Raw genomic sequence first — 24427 nt, 5'->3', positions numbered from 1 at the left:
GTCTGGAGCAGATTCTGTTTAAGATAACTCATCTACTGATGCACCAGTTTTCTTTGGAAAGAGCATCATCGTTCCTGTAAGATCCCGTAATGCTTCAATAGAGGAAACAACTCTTAGGAGGACAAGAGTTTTTAGAGCTGCAAGCACATTTCCAGACCATTTCATAGTTTTATAGGCGTTTTGTGCAACAATATCGTCCTAAAACAGAGACTAATAAAGCACTAAAGCACTTGTTGGCCTTACAGGGTTTGCAGTAAACCTACTTATTGGTTTGAATCATGTTTTTATGTTCAGGTCTCCAGAAAAGATCGAACGCCGCTGCTGAAAGAGACTTAGACGTCATATTAATTACATGTAACGTGAGATTACTGAATTCATCCCCCACATTACCAAGACAGTGGTTGGATTTTAATTACTTGATTATATATTCTTTAAATAATTTTTGTTTTGTCCAGAACATAATGAGCCCAGATCTGGCTGCAAACTGATAAATAAGCCAAATCTTAAATCTTGTGTAAGAAACCTACAACTAAGCAACTTATACAGCATTTAAATTAAACTGTGCATTAAATAAGGCAGAGATGCTGATGAGCCTATCAACCAACATTTTGCTTTTTTCTTTTTCAGCTTTTCTTCATGGTTTGACTGCAGCAGCTGTGATGCTTTTAGTCTGTATCACATTTTAAAACTCCTCATACTGGTTTGAGATTAAATCTAGTTTTATTCCTTAGTAATATGCGGCTCCACACCTGTCCATTAAAATCCAGCTTAAGAAACCTTGACTTGAGTTACTGACTTGATCACCAGACTCATGTGACTGCAGTCGTTCGGTTTAGTGAAGCCAGACAATAAAAAGATTTCCTGTGTACGATGAAGTTCTACTAAAGACCTCAGCAGCGCCGATCAAGGCAGGCAAGCATAATCCTACTTAATATCTACATAATTAGGGAATTACTCTTAAAATAATCACCTGCTCTCTGACGGCGTCTCAGCGACTTGTGGAAAAACCGACTCAGGATTTAATGAGACAAGTTTTTGGAGTCAGTACATCAGTACATCTATCAGAAACTCTGCTCGGCTAGAAGACAATCCTGGCATCAAAACGTAGGTTAAACTGAGATCTTTAATGTGCTGTAACTTGTTCTGACCAACCACCATCACATATGCTGATAAAATTTAAAGTTTTCTCTGGTGGATGATCAGAAACCAGAAACACATCCAGGGTACCGGTGATTGTTTCTATCACATGCTGCAGTTTAGCTGTTGAAACTATGACACGTCCCAAAACATTGATGTTCAAAGGAATAAAAAATGGGCTGAACAAGTGGAGATTTAGTCTTTAGATTGAGACACCTGTAGTGGATGTAAAGTTGGTTTTCATGCGTCTATCTGTTGGACTTATGAGGCTTAAAAATGCAAAAATTCTGTGTTTCAATGGTCTGTAAGTGAAAACATTTATAGTATGAAGGCAAAATGTTGCACGACTTCATTAAACACACTAAAGTTATTGTAAATAAAAAATATCTGATTCTGAGGAGGTCGGGTGGAAACTAATTTTCAGGTTTGTTTGATTTTAAATGGACTGATAAAGACATCCGTAGTGACCCGTTTCAGGCTGTGGTTGTCGCCGCTCGCTCTCTGCACATTAACCACATGAACACTTGTAAACAAGGTGAGGAGGAGGAGGAGGAGGAAGAAGAGGGCGTCTGGTACCTGTGGGTAGTGTGGTCTGCGTTGGCATTGTGGTGTTGACTACAGGAGTGTCCAGAGGGGGCTGGTAGATCCCATCCACTGGGTTGATGGTGCTCTGGAGACAACGAACAAAGAACAACAGCGGCGTGAGAAGGACAGAAAGGCCCGGCTGAGCCGACACCTGCTGCACACCCGGACCACTGCCTGCTTACTAAATGGAAACGCTGTCGAACAGAATCAGCCTCAGTCTTTGTTTGTAAACCGTCGACTTATTTTTGAACACAACAAGCCTATTTTGGCATCTAGACTCAAGTTCTGACACGTTAACCACAAGGAAATACGAGTTCTTTTAGCATCCGAGCCAGCGGAGAGCTCGGCACACCTATGAACACTAAACTGACATGTGCGCCACCCAGCCTGTACAGATCAATTCCTTTAACATGATCGATGTAAAAACCGATCATGACACCAGCAGCAGCAGCAGCAGCAGCAGCTCTACACAATAAGCAGCTCCGTCGCTTGAACTCTGAGCTTTGTTCTGGGCTAAAAGGAGTTAATTAACTCCACCGGGCTGCTTTCTAAGTCCGCTGTGAAAAACCCAACTGGGATTTATCCGCTGCCCTCATCGGTGCCGATTTGAATAAAGGTGTAAACACACACACACACACACACACACACACACACCCACACACACCCACACACACATACAGACACACCCACACACACACACACACACATATAAATAAATAAAAAGCAGCAGCCTGATGGTTTCGTGTAATGGGGTCACCGGCGCCGATGACCCGACTGACAGCAACACGACAACAACGCGAGCTAAAGCAAAACCTATCGACCCTTTTGCCCCCCACCCCCCACAACAACTTACCCCGAGGGCTCCTGGCAGCACTGAACTGACATCTAGTCTCTCTGATGTGTTATCCTGTTACTCAAACTTCGCCTGCAGTTCTTTTGTTTTTTTTTCTTTTTTCCAGTGAACGTTCTTGACATCATTTGAGATTAACAGGAACAGACACGGTGAGTCACTGCAGTGACTTGAGCCCAACGACAGGACGAGGTAGACGTGTCGTGTGAGGTTAGTGTTCAGAACGGACATTTTCCTCTACGGGAATGACTCTCTGGTGTCGTTTCTTTGTGTTTCTACGTCACCAAAACGGCCATGAAAGAAAGGTCACTGTGATCAGAAGAATCACAGAAACTTCCCGTCTTCAGACTCCCTGCCTTCTACCTCCGCTCGCCTCTCCGTCCACGTGCCTTCGCAAAAGTAAGTCGAGGACTACTAATTATAGCCAGAACTACTGGTGTGTCATGGTGGGACCGGCCCGGTGGAGACCAAGATGGGAAGAGAGGCAGCTGGGAATCAGGAAAGTTTTCACTTTAAACACTGGAATGTAATATTAATGAATGACAGCACGTGGATTATTTTGAAATCCTTCCTGTGTGCTGGGTTTAAATTATTCCTACACTTCACGGCCGGCTCCATCCCACATGCTGCTGGTGTTTAAAGCATTAAAAACAAAAGGTCTGCAGCGCGTTGATCGCCTGCTCCACATTATAGGCAACGTGACGGACGTTCAGAGGCTCCAAAGCCGCAAATATATCTTGAGCGGAGAGGCTCGCGGCATATAAACACACGTGCAGTTATATGCGCAGACAGAGCTTATGCTGTGCTTAATGCTGTACTTAATGACGGCCAGATTAAGTCAGCCATAAGAGCAGCGCAGCCCCGCGAGCCGTCCGGCCTCCCGCTGGGATTCTTGCTTCAAGAGCCACGCTGGAGGCTCTCTACGCGCCGGACCATTATCCACCAACCATTCACGTTACCACATTATCCGGCATCTTCCAAAGCAGGCCGAGAGGTTTCGCATCGATTTCTCTCCTGCCCAGGTAGCTGCCGGGTTCTTGTTTGATGCTCTGATCTCTGGGTGCTCGTTTCGTTTGCCCTTCGGCCTTCGCTTTTCTGTCTCCTCTCATTTCCAGGCAAACTTTAGTTCCTCCCACCAGTATTTTTTCCTTAATAACGGATCTAGAATCGAAACGCTGCATTTACAAACTATGTTGTCAGGAAAACAAACCTGAAACTAGAGTGGAATAGGCGACATTAACCTCCATGAACATTACAACACGAGTTTGGCCGTGTGTTTAAAGTTTATTGTTTGACTCCTCACTCTGAAATCTGAGGTTTCTGCTTTGCCACGTGACTGAAGCCCCTTTCACACCTGCACGACTTTCTGGCAGCATCTGAACGTGTCGGCTTCATATTTGAATGAACTCCTTGCTCACTTTCTCTTACTGGGTTGGACCGGGTAACATTTTGCTTTCAATACGAGTGTGAACTGCATAAAACCTCCAGCCAATAAAACACAAAATGCAATGTACAATATGCAATATTAATACCACTGTTGTTCTGATCCACTCTACCTCAATAAGATCCCTCCATTATGTGCACACGTACAATCATCCTGTGAATGTATGTAAATATCCAATATCTCATGCAATACTTTTCAAATCTTGCATTTCTTTTTTAAAAATATATTTATCCTTATTTATATTTTATATTTTTACTGAGCAACTTTGCACTTTATCTCTTACTTGCACTGTAAGTAGGACAAGCTCTATAATGACAATAAAGTCCATTCATTCATCATCACATTAACACACAACTGACTTTACTTGTAGTTGTGTGATGCGATTAAAGGACGAATTTTTCCACATTTCAACACCGTGTTCAATTTGCTGCCAAAATAAGCTTTGCTCTACAGTTGTGCATCTATTACGAACCTAAACTCCATAAAAATAAAACGTTGCTGCGATGAAAACAGACGCGAGCAGCTCAGATCAAACACTGACGAGGAAACCTGAACAGGAGCTGAGTTCAGTTGTTGCTGCTAGCAGGAGTTTTTCCTCTGAGTTTATTAAACAGCAGCAGGATTTTTCTTAACTTGCTTATAATTATAATCGATCACCAGCGTGGAGACGGGATGAATTGGGATCTAACTGGGCCAGGGACAGGTGAGCGGTCGCACAGAGCTGCAGGTAAATCAGCAGTTACAGCGGTTACTGTTGGTAAAGTTAGATAAACCAGGCTGTTAGTTATTTAGTTCAGATTTAGTCTTCTGCTTGTTGTTGCATTATTATGTTTTACACATTGCTTATTGTTCTCTGTAATCCTGTATGAATGACAAATAACTTTCTGTCACTGTGGTATCTGAATGAAGCCGTGAGCAAAACCAACATAAAAGTGATGTATGTTTGAACGACAGAACGGCGTCGCTTTAACAGATTGATGTGACTTATCTCGTGTCTGAAAAGGGCTCAAGTCTGTGACTGATTATCCATCTACTTCAGCTTTATAGTCACAAGATATCGGGAGGAATAAAAAAACAAATGCTGCCTGTGTGGTGAGAAATCAATCCAAAACCCAGCAGTGAAAGCTTTGAAAGATGCCTGTCGTCAACGTAAAAGCACACGTGTGCTGGTGGAAGCATGCATAACCTCCTGGCGTGTCCTTCAGCGCGAACACGGAGCACCTGCAGAGCCTCCACGGCGCTCTCTGCATGGCTTTACAGCTATTAGTGGCGAGCGGTTCGATAAGCAGGCAGTGTGTGCACGACAGATCGATGGTGAATTAGTGGAGTCTGATTAGTGGGTGAAGTGATGTGCAACATGTGCAGGCATGCAAACGCACATGTACGGTCCACGTATGTGCGTTTGGCGGCACAAAGACTTTGTGTCTCGATGAAGGACAGAATAGTTCCCAACCACTGCTGAAAACTTTGAATCCCAGGTGAAATCAGGAAAGTATTAATTTAATCAGGAGGAGAGAAGTGGCAGAAATGAGGGGAAAGAGCTCGAGATAAGAGTTTATCTCCAAATTAGACGGCATGCACTAACACAGGTCGGATTTACACCGCTTCTCTACATACAGGAGGGAGTCAATTAAGCAAGAAAAGAAAGTTAGCAGTTTCTTTGATTTTGTAAAAAATAAAAAATAAAAAAAAGTTTTTGTCATGGACAAAAAGTGTCAAACTTACTATAAGTCCGTTTGCGTGTTGCTGTTCGTTACTTTGGTCCTTAAAATTTTAAGAAGACAGCGTTAGACTGCTTGTGTGGGAAGAGTCATTTCACAAAGCATCCTGAGCATCCGCGGTGCAGAGAGCAATGTGGTCCATCCCTCTCATCACATGGAGCTTCATCACATCCCCCCAGCTTGCCACATGCAGTGCTCCTTTCATCACACGGTAAAATCCTCATCGCTCTCGTGATCGAAAAAAAGAACAAGATTGCAGAACAAACTAAAAAAAACAACCACCTTACATCGAAAGTGAGAGTTTTAGGTTTAAAACAGAAAAAGGGCAACAAGTGCCACCTCACAGCCACATGAAGCAGAAACGATTGCTCCACTTCCTTTCAGAGAGCTAAATGGAACATGTGATGAAACGAGCACTGGGCGACACCCTCGTCGTCAACCGCCGACCCAGATAGCAACTGTAAGCAGGGAACTACCCCGGGGACGCAAGGTAACACACAGTGCATGTGGTCTCACAAGAACAATGATTATGGAGAGAGATGGCACACCAAAACTGCAGAGAGAGAGAGAAATCGGGCATGCAAAGAGTCTGGGTTTACCTTGGCGATCTGCAGCAGTACAATACAGTGCTTGATGGACTCTACCATACTCTGAAAAACACAAAGACACTCATTAACTCAGCTGGACTTGATGCTCTTAAACCAAAAGTCAGGAAGGAAAACGAGCTAAAGTTTGACTTACACAAGTAGTCTCCTTCAAATTCTCAATTTTCTGCCAAAAAAACAGAAAACAGGCTGTCAGATTAAAGAGTAATTTAAAAACCAAGTAGAAAACATCAAGGTACTCGTGTATAACAGCAGCTTTTCTGTTTTATTTCCCCCCCTTTAAATCTACAAGATTGAAAAAAAAAAAAAAAAAAAGCTGTGGTGAAGATCAAGAAGTGACCAAAAGCTGTTAAAAGCAGAGAGGAAGTGCACACAGTCATACAGCAGCTGGTGAAAAACACAAAAGGCCACCGAGACGCCCTGAAACTCAACCGCTTCCTCCAACAAAACCAAACACCTCTTTCACTCGGCTAATTATAAGCTACAAAAACACCTACTTAGTGGACCAAAGGGCCCAGAGAAGTCAGTTGATGCCATTTCAGATTGCAGAGCTGCTGCATTGTCTCATCTGTTCAGTTTGCTTATTCGTCATCAAGCCTTGTGTGTGTGAAGTGTGTTGAATTATCCTCAGTTCAGTGCTTATTTCAGGTATATAGTGTCTATGGGAACAGGCAAAATAAGCCTTTTATGTTGGTAAATTTCACAATGATGACAAAATGGAAGCAACTCACAGCGTTGCACAAGCATGAACACCAGTTTCAGTTTCCTACTAATGTCAACATTTTGTCAAAATAGCAAAAAACTGGACTCTTATCTTGCCCTACATCAAATCCTACTGGTGCTAGAAGCCTCAAAAGTTGGTGAAATGTCAACCAAAGGCTGTATTTTTAGTAGAAAATATGGAAACACCCAATAATAAACATTTAAAGGAACTTTCTGGGGTCCCCTTGTGCGAATATGTTGCACTTTTCTCCATTTTTCAAGGGAGAATAATTAAAAGTTTGGCCTCTGCTGGAGTAATTTAATTATCTGTATCTGCTGGAAACAGTTCTGTCCGTGTCCTCGCCAAATTGCATGGCTGCCAGAGGTTTATTTACATTGATAATAAACCCCAAATATGGCTTTGCAGGGAAAAAGCTTTGTTGAGGGTAAAAAACAAATAAAATAAAATAAAATAAAATAAAATAAAATAAAATAAAATAAAATCCAGGTCTGAACATATGAAATTCCCAAAATTCTGAAAAACACATTTTGCAGAAATAGAAAATAAGCAAACAAAATCTGAGATGTTTTACATTGACATAAACATGAATCAGCAACTAGTCTGGTTTGAATTTTAATCCCTCGTAAAACAAAAACACCAAAACTTTTCCAGTTCCGGCCTCTTAATGTGAGGATGTGCTGCTTTCCTCTGTTTTGTATCATTAAAACCTGAATGTGTTTGGCTTTAAAACAATTAACTCGTTAATTGATAATGAAAATAATCATTAGATCAAAGATCGATGGAACATTTATGGTGCAGCTGAACGTGTGTCCGTCTGCATGTACCAGACACATGAATACTGTCTGTATGATGAAGTGATATTGTGTTTGGTTAGCTTGTCAAATGCTAACAGGCGAGTCATCCTGTTGCATCCCTTTCTGAGTCAGTGCACTTTGAGAACACACTTAGAGCTGACAAGCAGCAGAATTCACACATCTGCAGCTTAGCCGCCCTGCTTCATCGCTGCGGCTCTGACGACAGCGGACCGGAGAGCGGAGACACGAGGACGGCGTGGCGTCGCTGCTACTCACCCTGCGTGATTCATCCTCTTTGCAGTCCTTGATCTTCTCATCAAACAGCTGTGTGAGGACAAGACATGAACAAGGGGGACAGATGGAAACATGAGCTCAGACGATGTGAGTACGCAAAGGATCAGGAGGCGAATGTGCTCAGAAGACGAGGCTCGAGGTAAAGTGGTGGCGAGAATTAGAAGAGTTTTCATCGTATTTGGCCTCGATACGCGTCTTTAAAAATGCAGCGTTCTGCTTTGTCACTGTTCCACAAATCTCATCTTTAACTTCTGCTTTGCTAAAGAGCACAAAGAAGGAGGCGGTGACACAGATTTGATTAGAAGCCACGCTGTGGGTTAATATGCAGATTTGGAATTAATGCACAGACAAATTTAATTTAGAGTCAATAGTAGATGCAAATCTTTTAAACTCTATTTTTGTGGACTAACATAAAGATTTACAAATTAATGTACAGATTTAGGTTGAATTTTAGGTGCAAATCTTTCAAATTGAGTCTTTTTTAAAATATATTTTTGTGGATTAATGCACAGATTTAGAAATAATGTCCAGATTTAGATTGGATTTTAGGTGCAAATCTTTCAAATTGACGAAATCTATTTCTATTTTTGTGGACTAATATAAAGATGTAGAACCAATGTACAGATAGAGGGTAAAGTTTAGGTGAATATTTTTCAAATTGGCCACAATTTATTCTATTTTTGTGGATTATGCTGCAGATTTAGGTTGAATTTTAGGTGCGAATCTTTCAAATTGACTAAATTTATTTCTATTTTTGTGGATTAATTTGCAGATTTAGGTTGAATTTAAGCTGCAAATCTTTCAAATTGATCATATATCTTTATATTTTCGTGGATTAATGTACGGATTTAGAATTAATGTTCAGATTTAGGGCAAATTTATGTGCAAATCTTTCAAATTCTTTTGAAATTGTGGATTATTGTACAGATTTAGAATTTCTGTACAGATTTAGGTTGAATTTTAGATGCAAATCTTTCAAGTTGACGAGATTTATTTCTATTCTTGTGGACTCACATAAAGATGTAGAATTAATGTACAGATACAGAGGAAATTTCAGGTGAACATTTTTCAAATTGACCGCAATTTTTTCTATTTTTGTGGATTCATTTGCAGATTTAGGTTGAATTTTAGGTGCAAATCTTTCAAATTGACTCTAATTCTTTATATTTTTGTGGGCTAACGTACGGATTTAGAATTAATGTTCAGATTTGAGGTAAATTTTTGGTGCAAATCTTTCAAACTGACAACATTTCTTTCCATTTTAAGCCGTACATGTTAAAGTGAGCCATCAAAAGTGAAGCAAACCAGCTGATTCGACGGTGCCGCCGAGTCCTACCTTTAACTGGTCAATCAGTATCTGCAGGTAGGCGTCAGCTTCGGCGAGCTTCTTGTCAAAGTCTTGAACGCTCGGAACGAATCCTGTCTCGGCCTCCTGGAGACGAGAAAACAAACGAAGCTGAGCGTTAGTGCAACTCCGACCAGATCCCCGACCGGAGCCGCGCTGCTGTTTGCATATTAAAAGCAAAACAGGCCGATATTATCCATTCATAAATAAACGGCTCGTCTCCATCACCTCCCGGCCAGGTCGGCTTTGTGAAACTGCTACACAAAATGGTGGACAGAAGCATCAACAGTCCAGGAGAATCTTCCAGCATCGTACTGTACCGGTGGGAGATATGAATACTATTGTGTGAAGGCTGCATGAAAGGCCAGCAGGTCTGTCTGCCTCAGCGCCTGACTGGAGGCCAACGCATTTCAGGCTGCAACAAAACTAAATCGGGAAACTCAAGGCTGCAGAGAGTTTAGCTACAGACGGAGGACAGTCAGTGTGTGTAGATGGAGCTGAGGTGCAATCAGATTCAGTGTTTGTTAATTAGCTTCCCTTAATAGCACCCACACACACACACACACACACACACACAGAGGCAGAACCGAACATTTCATTACATAATACCCATTAAAAGGTAATTACTAGAGTATTGACAGAACAGACGTGACCGGGCATCTGTCTCTATCTGTCTGAGCTCACCCGGAACAATCCAGTTGGCCGCGACACAAAACCCAAAACAGGCAGACGAGTGATAAACACGCAGGCAAGACCTCCTTCGAAAATCAGCCTGTCGATGGCAAGGACGCTGGGCACCGGTGACAGCACAATAACCCCTCTACGTCAAGCCAGACGACTCAGCAGATGACTAACGCGGCGCGTGTCATTGCAATTTATTGCTACATAGCAGTTAGTCTGACATGGAAAAACACAGAACAACACCTCTTATAAATGGGAAAAAAGACGCTGAAAATGAAATCAACTACGACCTCCTCCTGTTAGTAAATGAAGCTCTTATCAGACCCTGTGTTTGGCTGCTGCTGCTGTCTGGGATTTGCTGCGTCGCATTGTCCTGTTGCGTCCCGAGCTCCAGGCGCCTTTTCTTCCTGCTAAAGACGGTTTCATAGGAATGTGGAGAAAAGCCATTAACCCCGAGCCAAACGCGGTGGGGACCTGCTAAAGTTTAAACCGTATAAAAAAAACACTTTATAGAGAACAAAGTCTGTGTCAAGTCAGCAGCCATGAAACCTCCAGCTAACGGGGCAAACTTCCTCCAAGGATCAAAGGTGCTTTCGCTGTCAGCGTGACTCCTAAAAAACACAGAGCTGGCCACACAAAAGCCTGAGCAAAAAATCTGAATAATGCTGTGCAAGTCTACGTACTGTGTCCTTGTTTTTGGGTTGGAAGTGAAATAAAAAACGTGCCGTCTGGTCACTCGCTGCACTCAGACATTCAGAAGAGCTGTTATCTTTCTAGTTAGACATGAAATCCTGATAATTTTTAACTCAAGATGCCAAAAACTCAAAGCCAAATACCGGTAGTGCACTCAAGAAACCCCACAACTATGTGATACAGTCCACTGCTAAAATATAGTGTTAGACTCAGTGTATGAAAACTGTGATATGTTTTGGGAATATCCAGATTATAGCAGCTGTTTGCTAAAAGGTCAAATGTGTGAGCCACAGAGATGCACCGGCCTCCAAATCCTGCTCTGTGGACATATGGGAAGGCGCTTTTTTTGGTTGAGACTGCAGCAAAAATGTTTGTTTCAGTGTCAAAAACAAACGCAAAACTTCTCGCCAAAACAGTGACTCCTTTAGCAAAATAAATTGCAATGCGATTGTTTTTGCACATCATTCAGGCCCAAAGAAGACGAAAAGAGCAGAATAACAACCTGATATGCACGTAGAAAAAGTAAGAAGACCCAGGCTGCAAAGTTAATCGAAATATCATCGGATCTGCAAAGTGCAAAGAGCTGCAGATTTTCTGATAAATGCAAAATGTGTCACAGCACACCGCTATAAATGATGCATTGTGCTGCTGCAGAAATGCACCGGCCTGCAAAATGTGCAGACTGCAGCGAAGATCACATTAAATAATAAAAAACACTCTGGCTAAAACTGTGACTCAGTAAACAGCGACGGTGACATGTCATCTACTGGCGATAAATCAGACGTGTTTATATTTCAGGCCTGAGATAAGAAGCTAAGCTGCAGCAGGAACATGCAGCTGATACGGAGGCAAAACAGGAGCAAAAAAACAACACAAAACCAAACCAGACAACCCCCTATTATTACGATATGTCGTGTTTTGTCAACACACAATACTGGAGGGGAAGACGGAGCAGATAAGTTTGGAAAGCGGAAGGTCCGAGGCAGGTGCTGGGTTTATAAACAGCCGCCGCGAGGCCACGTCATGCTGCTTCCAGAAATGTTCCCAGACGTCTGCGCCTCCGCTCCCACTCACTCCCTTCTGCATCCCTGTCACACGGTGGGAATAATTCAGCAGCAAAGTCTCACACATGAGCCTCCGAAGCAGCCCAGACTCTCCAAACAACGCTGCCTCCCTCCTCTCCCCTCCTCTCCCCTCCCTCCCCCATCTATTTGTCTTTCCACACAGTGTGACCCACTTTAAAATGCTGCTGCCCCAGCGGCGCACTGCAGCCGTTAAACTTCTCCCAGCGATGCTGCAGTGGCGTTTTGTTGTGCTTGTTTATGTGTGTGTTTTACTTACTGGGTGCCTCGCTCCAATGGACATGCTGCATTAAACCCTGCACATCTCTCAGGCCGTTCACGCAGCCTGACACAAGATCTCTGTCTCCATTACTCAGTCTTTTCCTCCCCACAGCAACAAACCACCAGCTTTAGTGAAGTTAGCATTCTTTCCTCCTCCTCCTCCTTCTCCTCCTCCAGGCAGAAAACAATCCCCTCCTCTCGCTCTCTGCTGCCAAAGTAAACCACAGCAGCCCTCAGACTGTGTGCTGGCCGAGCCTCCAGTATATCCTTCAGTTATCAGCTGAGCGCTCGGTGCGAGGCGGACGAGTTAATCCGGGACCCTCCCCTGGCAGGAAAGGCACACTTCCTCTCGCGCAGAGCAGAGCAGAGCAGACGAGAAAACACACAAAGCAGCAGCAGCGAGGGCTGACGGCAGCGAGCAGCAACGGTCGCTCCGATTGGCCGAGGCGGCGGGGGCAGATGTTTGGCTGATCGAGCAAGCCGGCCCGTGGTTGGGCGGCGGGGGAGTCACGTGACGCTACGACAGCGGCGCGCTAACACTGCATAAGTGCGTGTATGTGTGCAAGCAGGCACACGTAGCACATCAGAAGGATTTGCCACAGAGGGAGGGAGGAACAAGGAGGGAGGGGGGGAGAGGAGAATGAAAAGGTTGCTTATGAGGATGAAGGAGTGCATGGAGAGGATGATGATGGGAGGGAACAAGAAGGAAGGTTTGCTTTAGGGGAGGAGAGGCAAGGAAAGAGAGCAGAGACATAAACATGAGTGGAAAAATAAAAAACCACCAGCAGGTCAGCAGTTAAACAGACTTTCCACTAAAGTGAACAAACCCCTGGCTCCGGTACCAGCCCAAACTCCTCCATGTATGACGGCACTAACGTCACCAGACAAAACACAGGCTGTGCTACCAGACCCAATGCAGAGTACATTAAACACCAGATTATTCTACTACATTATGCTCTTCTGGCCGTTTCCATCCACAATCCTCTGCACTGTCACACACTCTTCTCATTCCTAAGTTCCTCGACTCCTTTCCTTGAGGAGAAAGGAGACACCCTCGCCTCGGAGTTGTCACGTCGGTTTAATACGACACAAGCTGCATCATCTGTTTGCCGTTTGGTGACGCGGCACAGCTGCGTTTTATGATCCGTCACATGGTGAGAACATACAATATAAACTAAAAGAGGCACAGCAGACGAAGCAGCACCTTATAAATAAACACTGAGGAATATTATAACTGAATGATATATATATCGTACAGATTTGTGAGTCCTGCTCCTGACATGGTTTGTGTATTTTATGTGTCGGGGGCCGAAAACAACCGTCCTCGATTCTCAAGATGTGTTTTAGGAATCTAGACATCCTCAATAATGGAGAGACTGAGTTTAAACTAACTTGACTTGGCAAGAGACGCACCGACAGCTCAGCAGTCAAAGTTTAAGGCGCATTATTATGACGAGTCGTTCATCCCAGCTGTTTGTGACGCTACAGATGTTGTGAGGGCAGCTGCAGTCCATATGTAAATGAAAAAGTTTGAAGTTTGGAGATTATTGGGTTGCAGCATGTGGTAAAGTCAGCGGCTGCTTCTCTTTTAAATCACGTCACATCTGTTGACAGAATCAAAACTTGTCCAATCCTGTTCTATCACATTAGAAGGATTAAGACAAAGAGAGCATTTTACACTTTTAGGATTTATCCCAGACAGCAGCATTTTTACCTTCCTGAACCACAAACCTATTGATCGACTCCAGATTCCAGCTGTTTCGGCCTCTTTACACCGGCTCCAAGTATGTTTTGGGACAGATGTTAAGATTTTTCTAATTAATTTTAACGCTCTTCAAGGCCTCTCTCTATCTGATTTATATTTCTGACCTTTTAGCACCGTATGAAGCAGCACATGGAACGACTCTCGGCTCTGGAACGATGTGCACATCAGTCCGGAGAGGCTTGTGTGATTTTATCTGGGCTTTAATTTCCTTTGTGTTGCGCTTTCATGTGTCGTTTAAAATTCTAATGACTTTATTATTGTTTTGTTTTGCTGTAACTTGAATTTTGAAACAAATAAAGAATATTATTATGATTTCGGATGGTAATGATCAACCACACGCAACGATTTTGTGGATTTTGTTTAGCTAGCAAAGGGTCACCATGATAAAGACTTGTGTGGAGGTCAACAGCCTCTGATGCTCCAACGAGACCACGACACATCGTTAAACGTCCGCGGTTAAAGATGTGTGTGTGAGCGTATGAAATAATGTCTGTTGTGCGATTGATGGTTGACTGATTGATACCAATGATCAGAAAACTGCTTACAATTTGCATCCCTCATTATTATTATTTATACAGACCAGACTGATGACTCAAGTTTCAGCTGCTCTGTTGCACCACAAAAACAATAAATCAGGTGAAGCTTAAACACCTGATATGCAAAGTCATCACATGAGCGTTACCACATCATCTAAATGTGGAGACTATGCAAATGCTGACAATCTGAAGCTCAATATAAACTCTCACAGTGGAAGCTCTCACGTCTAGGGACCATAATTGGCTCACCGATCCTCTTTTTTGACTTTATTTATACTTCTCAGGTATTACAAGGAACCACTGTGTTTACTTTGGAAGGTAGATGGTAAACAGTTAAAGTACAAACACAGGAATCAGCATAAACAGACAGAAAAACATCCAGGAGCCCCAAAGCAAAACGGCTTCTTCTTCTGCTTCTTCTTTTTTTCCAACCGTGCTGGACAGACTACAGACGCTGACAGAGGAACGAGAGGCTGGCTACGTACCCGGAGCTGGAGGGTGTGACGGAGGATGGTTCCCTCTAAGGCGTGGATCCACTTCTCCCGCTCGTCTGCATCGCGAGCTGAAAGGCAGAAGAGACGGACACACCCAGTGAGCCGTGTTTTCCATGCAGACATCAGCACGTGTTGCACATCACGACACCAGAACACCGACATGACATGAGCGATGGAGACGCTGTGGACGCTGTGTTTTCATAAACAGACGGCGGTTTGCTCCTAAAACAGCTCAACTAATCAATATGCACGGGCTGGAGCTGTGTGTTTGAACAGCCTGGTTTATAGTTTGGAGCTCACAAGCACAAAATAGCACAAATTATACTGTGTTTGTCTAATCCATACAAAATAAATAAATGGCACTCTCTTGGTTTTTTTTTAGGGGTTATTTTCATTTCATCACATCGAAAGTGTCTCTCAGTGATGATAAAACTACACAAGGTTAATACATCCAGCTCAGAGACAGTAAAGCACAAAAACCAGGTCAAAATTCACCTCCTGCTCAGACATTACCAGGAGTTAAACTCTGTTTTATACCCCACTATATTCTCCTCTAGTCCAGTTTAAACTCTGGGGTGTTACTTGAGCTACGTTATGTCTTAACTGTCTCTGAATTTACTGCTTCAGTTTTCATGGCATCACAATTGACAATAATCTGACATTAAGATCTCAACAATCCCATGAGTACAATTTCAAAAAACTACCAGGATTCAAGACAATATTTTCTGTGCATTAAAGACCAGAATCACAGAATTTATGTTGTTGTTGCTTTTTTTATAATAACATATCCTTTATGGGCATTTTTCAAATTTCTGAAACTTAGTAAACTCTGCGCTGTCTCAGTAAACTGTAAACATATATTGTATATATTTATGTTCCGCAGCAACACAGACGACAGCATCGTGTTGCCAATAAGCTTAATGTGATTAACCAATAATATTCCTGAAAAGTGGTACCTGTGATTGTGAAAAATAAATCTTCCCCTGTAACCAACTTGATGTTGACCTTCAATGTTATTTAAAAAAAAAATGTTATGTTTACATTAGAAAGAAACTCTGCAAACTGAAATACAGATGTATTTATGAAAAGCACAAAGTGGTATAATCTGGGGAATAAAGCAGCCTCGACTGTTGGTACACTTTGGCCAGACTATAACCCGGTGTACTCTGGTGGGGGTCGACCATCACCTGCGACACCTCTAAGAGTCTCCTTACAATCCTTATATCTGGCCAGAAAATCACAATGTTTGTTATTATTGTGCTTAAAAAGCATCTTTCAGCTGCTCTGCTGTACAGAGCGAGCATCTTTCACTGCAACATAAAGTCCTTCACCTCTATGGAAACAGAACAAGCATGAAGAAGAAGAGAGAACTCGTGCAAATTTCTTTGATTATTTACTTTAGAAAAACAGAAACAGCCTAAAATCAACATTTATAACATTTTTCCAAGTTCCCACTGGTGTTACTAATGCTGGAAATAAATGGTGACACTACATCCTATAGATATTTTACTACTTGTATTTTAAATGTGCTTCCATCCTCGCCTCCTCTCCGCTCTCTGCGTAAACACTTCCTGCAGTTCAGCCAAAAATTCTCTGAATTTTTGCCAAGTGACTGTTGGTCACAGCTGAGTCACTGACGGCTTCACAGTTGCGTGGGGGAGTGCAGAATTTTTATTTATTTATTTTTTATATTTTTTGCAGAATGTGATTTGTTCAAATGGTTAGTTTTTGGATATTTTTTTTATTTAGCTACGTAGTAAAATAAAAATCCGATAAAACATCACAATTCTAACCTAATTGTCCTGATATAACTGTACGTCATACACGATGAGTTCATGGACCATCAGAGAGCTGAACATTTGGTAGATTTTTCAGTTTCTGTCTCTGATGAATTGGGGCATTTAGGCGACTTTTTAAAGATGTTATTATCATATATTATTATTTTCTTTATTTCCTCCATCTCCTTTTACATTGTTTGAAAATTTGATCTATTTATTTATGCTTGTTTTTTTTATCCCTTTCTCTCTCTATATATATATACATAAAAATTCTCATCTATATATTTAGTCTTGTGTGTTTAATTCTTTATTTTTATTCATCATAATACTGTTTCGGTGTGGAGCAGGTACGCAAAGCATTTCATTGTGCATTATACTGTGTGTAACTGTGTTTGTGAACAATAAAGGCCTTGAATCCTTGAGATGTGTTCAGAGGGTAAAATACATGCTTTTAAATATCCAACCAAACATATAAGTACTGAGAGGCTGATCAAGCACTCAAAACATAAAAGTAGTGTCTCATATTGGGCTTTGATATTCAGCCTTGTGCATGACAGTAAATCAATACCGAAAAATCTAATTCTACTTCTATGACCGCTGTATAAATGCAGCGTTGAAGCTCCCTCAGCGTGGTGATGCAGTACTGATTTTCTGTTTTTTTTTTACATGGTGCCTTTAGGGTCAGGGTGTGAAATAGAGCAGGGAAAGGCTGCACCCACAGAGCAAAGACAGAGAACAAACAGACCTCCAGCAACATTAAACAGTGACCCAGCACAGGCTCTCTGGCAGATTTAATGCACAGATACGAACTGCAAATGGCCGCCGCGCACTTTTTGGTGCCAGTTTCATACAGAGATACGATATGAGGTCCTCTGAGACGACGTGGAGCGGACTCAGCTGGACTCCATGTGGTCGTAAACGGGTGTCTGCTCGTGCAGCTTAAAGGTTCCCTTAATGGTCAAATTCTATAAGATGTGAAGGAAGAACTTAATAAGATATATCCTCTGGAGTTAGCTGGCAATCCACACCCAGCGTGAGAGTCGTTTTTCACCGAGCTGGTGCAGCAGATGAACGGCGGCGCTATCGCAGAGGCTGAGCAGCGCTACAGCAGAAAAGCTTTTAAAGACATTAAAAGGCAGCCGAGGCTCGGGCCAATCCACTCAGACAGCGCCTCGCCGCCCTCTCACTTTCCCCCTCAGCCAAACAGACTCTCCAGAGGAACAGATTACTGCAGCTAACGTCGTTTAGCCCTATTCATGACAGAAAGAGACGGCGGCAGGGTCAGTTTGGGAAAACAAATATTGTCACTGCAGGCTGTGACATCGCACACTTCGACTTTCTCAGGTGGGTGCGAGTCAGCTGAGCAGGTCTGCAGCTTTAAGTGGCATCAAAACACTTTGTCAGTGTGGACGGTCGCATGTTTCACACACAAGCTAGTTGTATGTGATTGAAACAGCTTGTCTCTCCACAGAAAAGGGGAGAAGGACGAGCCAAAGTCAGGAATTGACACAATCGGAAGCTGCTACTAACTTCACCGTCAAGAAATGAGAAGATTTTCAGAATGACAGCGAAGAGTTTATCGGGTTTATTGTGTGCTACGTCGCAGCAATAATCAAATTTAAAGAGGGACAAAAGTCACAGAGCTTCTTCTTCTCTGCAGCGCTGCACAAACCCGACATGAACGACACACTCGACCATAAGTGATGACATCTGGCATGAAATTGTAAATGTGGAGAGCAAGTTATAAGGCATTTAAACAGCTTGTCTGAATGCAGGAAAGGCTGAAAAAGGACGAGCCACAGTTAAGAGGAGATATGACAAGATGTAGCTGCTGCTATCTGAGCACAGTGGCAAGTTAGTGGTGCTGACGACAGTAAAACTCCAATCAAACGGTGTCCAATTAGAGAAGATCCAGGAACAACCGAGATGTTTTTCATTCATTTTCTTTATCAGAAAATAAGATCAGATTTTAGGAGTAAGAAATGCTGCACAGTGAAGGGTTTACAGCCTTGTTGTGCTCCATTAATGTAATTTAATAGAGGAACAAATGAGACTAAAAGTCTAAAAGCCACTGAGTTGAATGTTTTTCTTCTCTGTAGCTCAAACCCAACATGAACAACGATCATAAGTGGTGACATCTGACAGGAAATTGTAAATGTGGAGGGTTACATATTCCAACAACAAGCATGTTATAAGGGATTTAAAGCTTGTCTTAATGCAGAAAAGGCTCAAAAAGTTAATAGAGTAAAAAAAGAATAAGTAAGAATAAACACTATATGATAAAATTTGGCTGCTACTATCTGACCACGGTGGTATTTAGGAGCCGTGATAGCGACAATTATAAAACTCTTTGTGTCCAAATTAGAATAAAACCAGGAAAAACTCAGGAAAATATGTGTTTTTCATTCATGTCTCTGTTGAAAAATAAGAAACTAGCAGATCTGCAAAGTGGGTGGTTATGTGTTTTGCAGCAAGAATGTAATTTAATAAAGGAGCAAATGGGGCAAAAGTGTAACGGCCGCTGAGCTCCATGTTTTTCTTCTCTGCACAAACCCAACATGAGCAACACACATGACATGAAGCTGCTTTGTTCATGTGCACAGTTACATCACGTTCTAACAACACGCATTCATTTACACAGCATTCAGCTGCTCATAATGTGCTTTTCATTCATTTTCTCCATCAGAGAATAAGAAATGAGACTGAAAACGCTGCGCGGTGAGGAGTTTGCAGCCTTGTTGTGTTCTGTTTTGCAGCAATGTTCTAATTTGATAGAGTCTAAAAGCCACTGATGCTTTTTTTCTGCACAAACCCAACATAAACAACATGCTCAATCATAACAGCGGCGTCATCTGACATGATAATACTCTGCTAATGTGGAGAGCTCTATATCCCAACAAGAGGCATTTAAAACGCTGCACAGTAAAGAGTTTAAAGGGCTCTTCTGCAGCACTAATCTAATTTAATAGACGAACAAATGGGACAAAAGTCTAAAAGTCGCTTTGTCGTCCGTGCATCTCTGCACAAACACGAACACTCTTCAGGTTCTAGCTGCTGTTTCGACCCAGTCAGCTGATCGGTTAGGACACAGGAAGGAGTGCAGACTGAAGCCTTTTTGCTGCAGCCTCTGATGCTTCTCTGCAACAGAAAAGCAGAGACACAGCAGAAGAACAAGCACATACAGGAGCTACTGTGGCTCACACCGATAAGCTCCAAACCGTCCACCTACACATTTAATAATCGCGCACAGGCTGGATGAAGACCCACAACACAGACGAGATCCAAACAACACAAACAACCACAGAACTGCAGAAAGCGACGGGTAAAAATACGACACCTGAACCCCGAGCGTCCACATCCACAGTGTGGCCGTGGAGGTCATTCCCAACACGGGGAACCGATACTAGACTTTCGATGGAGGGTGTGTGTCGATGTGGTTTTCCACATGATACAACTGATCTCAGCAGCAGGACACGGCAAAACAACCCTCTACAGAGAGCAAACACTCTAGAAAATAATGTTTAGGCTCAACAAAAACAGATGTTTTGAGTCAATGTTTTCTCTATATTCATTTAGGAGTGGCGGGTCCATTCCTAAATCCTAGCTGCCGCTCCTTCAAATTTCTTTCTTTATTTTATTGTCGCAAATACACCACCACCATGTCTCCACCTTCACAGCAGAGTCCTGCACTGGGTTGGGTACTCACTAGACGTACTAAGGTAAACTACAGATAAATATCTTGCTCAGTATCTACTCGTTGGGAGGTTAATTACTGGAGTACTGAGGTAAACTACAGATAACTAGCTTGCTCAGTCTTTGCTCTTTGGGAGGTCAATACAACGTTAATTACTGGCGAGTACTACAGTAGACAACAGAGAACTATCTTGCTCAGCATCTACTCTTTGGGGGGTTAATGCGACGTTAATTACTGGCGAGAGCGCGGCCTTGAAAGTGACGTCACGTCCAGCACCAGGCTCCAGGTCAGAGAGTCAGAGGAGAGTCATCTTAGAGAATAGGGCAGCGACTTATCGGTGAAACGGTAGACTTATTAGCCTAAGGTAACTCAGGATAGATTTTACAAGTTAAATGGACATGCTCAAAACATTGATGGCCCGCTAACGTATCGGTATATCGGTAGCTTAAGTTAATTGGGCCCGGGGCCAACTCAGTGTCGCTAACGAGAGTAAGCTAACTGATAGCATTAAGCTAACATCTACACGCCGTGATGGAGCTGCTGACTGCATCTTCAGATGAGCTTGTTCATATATTTCTCTAAGAAGAGAAAGACACCTGATGGAGAAGACGCTAGCCAGGTAGCATTAGCCTTTTACTGACTCATAAATGATGATAGTTAGTGTAGATGATATAGATGTATGATGAGAAGCCTGGACTGATGGTCTAACACTTTGAATTCTCTCCTCCTTTTCTCCTATGAGCTATACAAAAATACATAACATCAACACATTGAATTGAGCTAAGCTCATTGCTAAAATTAGCCTACACCAAACATAAAATAAACTACAATTAGACATAATTAGAGTTTTACCTTGTTGCCTCTCAACTTCGGCTAAATCCATTAATCTCTCCCGTTTGCTGTTTTGTTTTGATTTGTCTCATAACTGTACGTTGCCGTTACTTTACCTTTATGTTACATTTTTTCAGTTTCCGTAATTTCCCTCTGACTTCCCTTCAAAATAAAAGCACTTCCGATTTACGGTAAATAATTAAATTTAAAGCGTAAAACTTTAATTCGTGACAGATTTGAGTTAACACATTAACTCATGAATTGGAATAACAACAACAACATTCAATAACTATAGAATAAGTAACATTTGAGCTACTTACAGTTCTGTAAATAGTGATCACGCTGTAATCAGATGTGATGTGAGTGTAAATGATTAACGTTTTATGTAATTGTATAAGACCAGTGACATCAGACAGGGAGGAGCAGAGGAACAAAGTGAAGGAGAGCCGAGTGGAGGAGCAGGAGAGAGAGGAGAGTAGAGGAGGAGAACCTAAAGGGGAGCTCAGGCTGTCAGGATGGGACCCTACATGGGCTGAAAGAATCAGCCGGTTCCACTCAAGGCTCCACCACACTGATCATGGGGAGTGTCCATGAAGCTTTTTTTCCTTTCTTATTTTTTTTTGCATAATATACATGTCAATATTTTTGTTAAATAAACAAAAAATAAAATAAGAAATAAATTAATTGTATTTCCATTGTAAGAGCAGTGATCAGTAATGCCACTGTACTGTGTCCTGATAGGAATGTTCTGCAGGGATCAGCTTGCTGCTGGATGCTGCTGAACATCAACAGCCACCTCTCAGAAAAATTCCCTACAACAGATCCTCAGAGCTCTTCTATTTAAAAAAAATAAAAAAATAAAAAAATTCATTGTTCTGAGCCTGGGTGCAAACTTTGCCAATTATTATTTATTGGGGTTTTTTTTGTATTTATTTAATTTAATTTATTTTTTAATTTACATGCAGCCTTTAAAAAGCCATTTTCACCTGGCAATTGAATAAATATGTTGTAAAAGTAAAATCTGCTGTCAAGTGTCATTTGTTTATGCCGCCACGGCTCCCTGGTGAGCCTGCCCCCGCTGCTGGAAAACATCCCAGAGGAAACACTGGGAGTTAAAACAACTTCANGGGGAACCGATACTAGACTTTCGATGGAGGGTGTGTGTCGATGTGGTTTTCCACATGACACAACTGATCTCAGCAGCAGGACACGACAAAACAACCCTCTACAGAGAGCAGACACGCTAGAAAATAATGTTTAGGCTCAACAAAAACAGATGTTTTGGAGTCAGTGTTTTCTCTATATTCATTTAGGAGTGGCAGGCCGCCATTCCTAAATCCTAGCTGCCGCTCCTTCAAATTTCTTTCTTTATTTTATTCTCGCAAATACACCACCACCATGTTTTATTGAATTATTATTGTTAAATTAATTATTATTATTAATTAATTAAATATGCAATTAACATTATTGAATTTCCCTTCTGGGATGAATAAAGTATTTTTCATTTCATTTCATTCATTTCATGTCTCCACCTTCCCAGCAGTCCTGCACTGGGTTGGGTACTCACCAGACGTACTAAGGTAAACGACAGATAAATATCTTGCTCAGTATCTACTCGTTGGGAGGTTAATTACTGGAGTTCTAAGGTAAACTACAGATAACTAGCTTGCTCAGTCTTTGCTCTTTGGGAGGTCAATACAACGTTAATTACTGGCGAGTACTACAGTAGACGACAGATAACTATCTTGCTCAGTATCTACTCTTTGGGGGTTAATGCGACGTTGATTACTGGCGAGAGCGCGGCCTTGAAAGTGACGTCACGTCCAGCACCAGGCTCCAGGTCAGTCAGAAGCGGGTCATTTTAGAGAATAGGGCAGCGACTTATCGGTGAAACTGTAGACTTATTAGCTTAAGATAGCTCAGAATAGATTTTACAAGTTAAATGGACATTCTCAAAACATTGATGGCCCGCTAACGTCACGCAACATATCGGTAGCTTAAGTTAATTGGGCCCGGGGCCAACTCAGTGTCGCTAACGACAGTAAGCTAACCGATAGCATTAAGCTAACATCTACACGCCGTGATGGAGCTGCTGACTGCATCTTCAGATGAGCTTGTTCACATATTTCTCTAAGAAGAGAAAGACACCTGATGGGGATGACGCTAGCCAGGTAGCATTAGCCTTTTACTGACTCATAAATGATGATAGTTAGTGTAGATTATATAGATGTATGATGAGAAGCCTGGACGGATGGTCTAACACTTCTACGTCTCTCCACCTTTTCTCCTATGACCAACATAAGAGCTAGACAAACGTAACATCAACACATTTAATTTAGCTAAGCTCATTGCTAAAATTAGCCCACACTAAACATAAAATAAATTGACAATTAAAGTTTTACCTTGTTTACTCTCAGCTGCCGCTAAATCCATTAATCTCTCCCGTTCGCTGTTTTGTTTTGATTTGTCTCATAACTGTACGTTGCCGTTACTTTACCTTTACGTTACACTTTTTCAGTTTCCGTAATTTCCCTCTGACTTCCCTTCAAAATAAAAGCACTTCCGATTTACGGTAAATAATGAAATTTAAAGCAGAAAACATTAATTCGTGACAGATTTAAGTTAACGCATTATTGAATTAGAATAACAACAACAACATTCAATAACTACTGAATAAGCAACATCTGAGTTACTTACAGTTCTGTAAATAGTGATCACACTGTAATCTGATGTGATGTGAGTGTAAATGATTAATGTTTCATGTAATTGTATAAGACCAGTGACATCAGACAGGGAGGAGCAGAGGAACAAAGTGAAGGAGCAGGAGAGAGAGGAGAGTAGAGGAGAACCTAAAGGGGAGCCCAGGCTGTCAGTATCGGACCCTACATGGGCTGAAAGAAACAGCCGGTTCCACTCAAGGCTCTACCACACTGATCATGGGGAGTGTCCATGAAGCTTTTTATCCTTTCTTATTTTTTTTGCATAATATACATGTCAATATTTTTGTTAAATAAACAAAAAATAAAATAATAAATAAATTAAAGCTGCAAGCAGCGTTGGTCGGGTCCTCGGTCGGCGTTGGACCCTCATGCCCGTCTGACCTCCATTTTGAC

At 42.0% G+C, this 24427-nt stretch overlaps 1 protein-coding gene across 5 annotated transcripts in view; it reads right to left on the bottom strand.

Moving 5' to 3' along the window:
• Positions 1–24427, bottom strand: part of osbpl9 (oxysterol binding protein-like 9) — a 52436-nt gene that overhangs the window by 11609 nt on the left and 16400 nt on the right. For 2 of the 5 annotated variants that reach the window (XM_008299445.1, XM_008299447.1), the window contains exons 4-10: positions 15003–15079; positions 9491–9586; positions 8137–8184; positions 6479–6508; positions 6337–6387; positions 5742–5780; positions 1714–1807 (exon numbers count right to left, since the gene is read on the bottom strand). In XM_008299445.1, the coding sequence (XP_008297667.1) occupies positions 1714–1807; positions 5742–5780; positions 6337–6387; positions 6479–6508; positions 8137–8184; positions 9491–9586; positions 15003–15079 (435 nt within the window). Of the gene's footprint in view, positions 1–1713; positions 1808–5741; positions 5781–6336; positions 6388–6478; positions 6509–8136; positions 8185–9490; positions 9587–12214; positions 12576–15002; positions 15080–24427 lie in introns of those variants that run through there. The other 3 variants (XM_008299448.1, XM_008299449.1, XM_008299450.1) reach the window with 2 other exon arrangements.

This window comes from Stegastes partitus, unplaced genomic scaffold (assembly GCF_000690725.1).
Source record: "Stegastes partitus isolate 25-593 unplaced genomic scaffold, Stegastes_partitus-1.0.2 Scaffold1418, whole genome shotgun sequence".
Lineage (NCBI taxonomy): Eukaryota > Metazoa > Chordata > Actinopteri > Pomacentridae > Stegastes > Stegastes partitus.
This window is presented reverse-complemented; position numbering and strand designations above follow the sequence as displayed.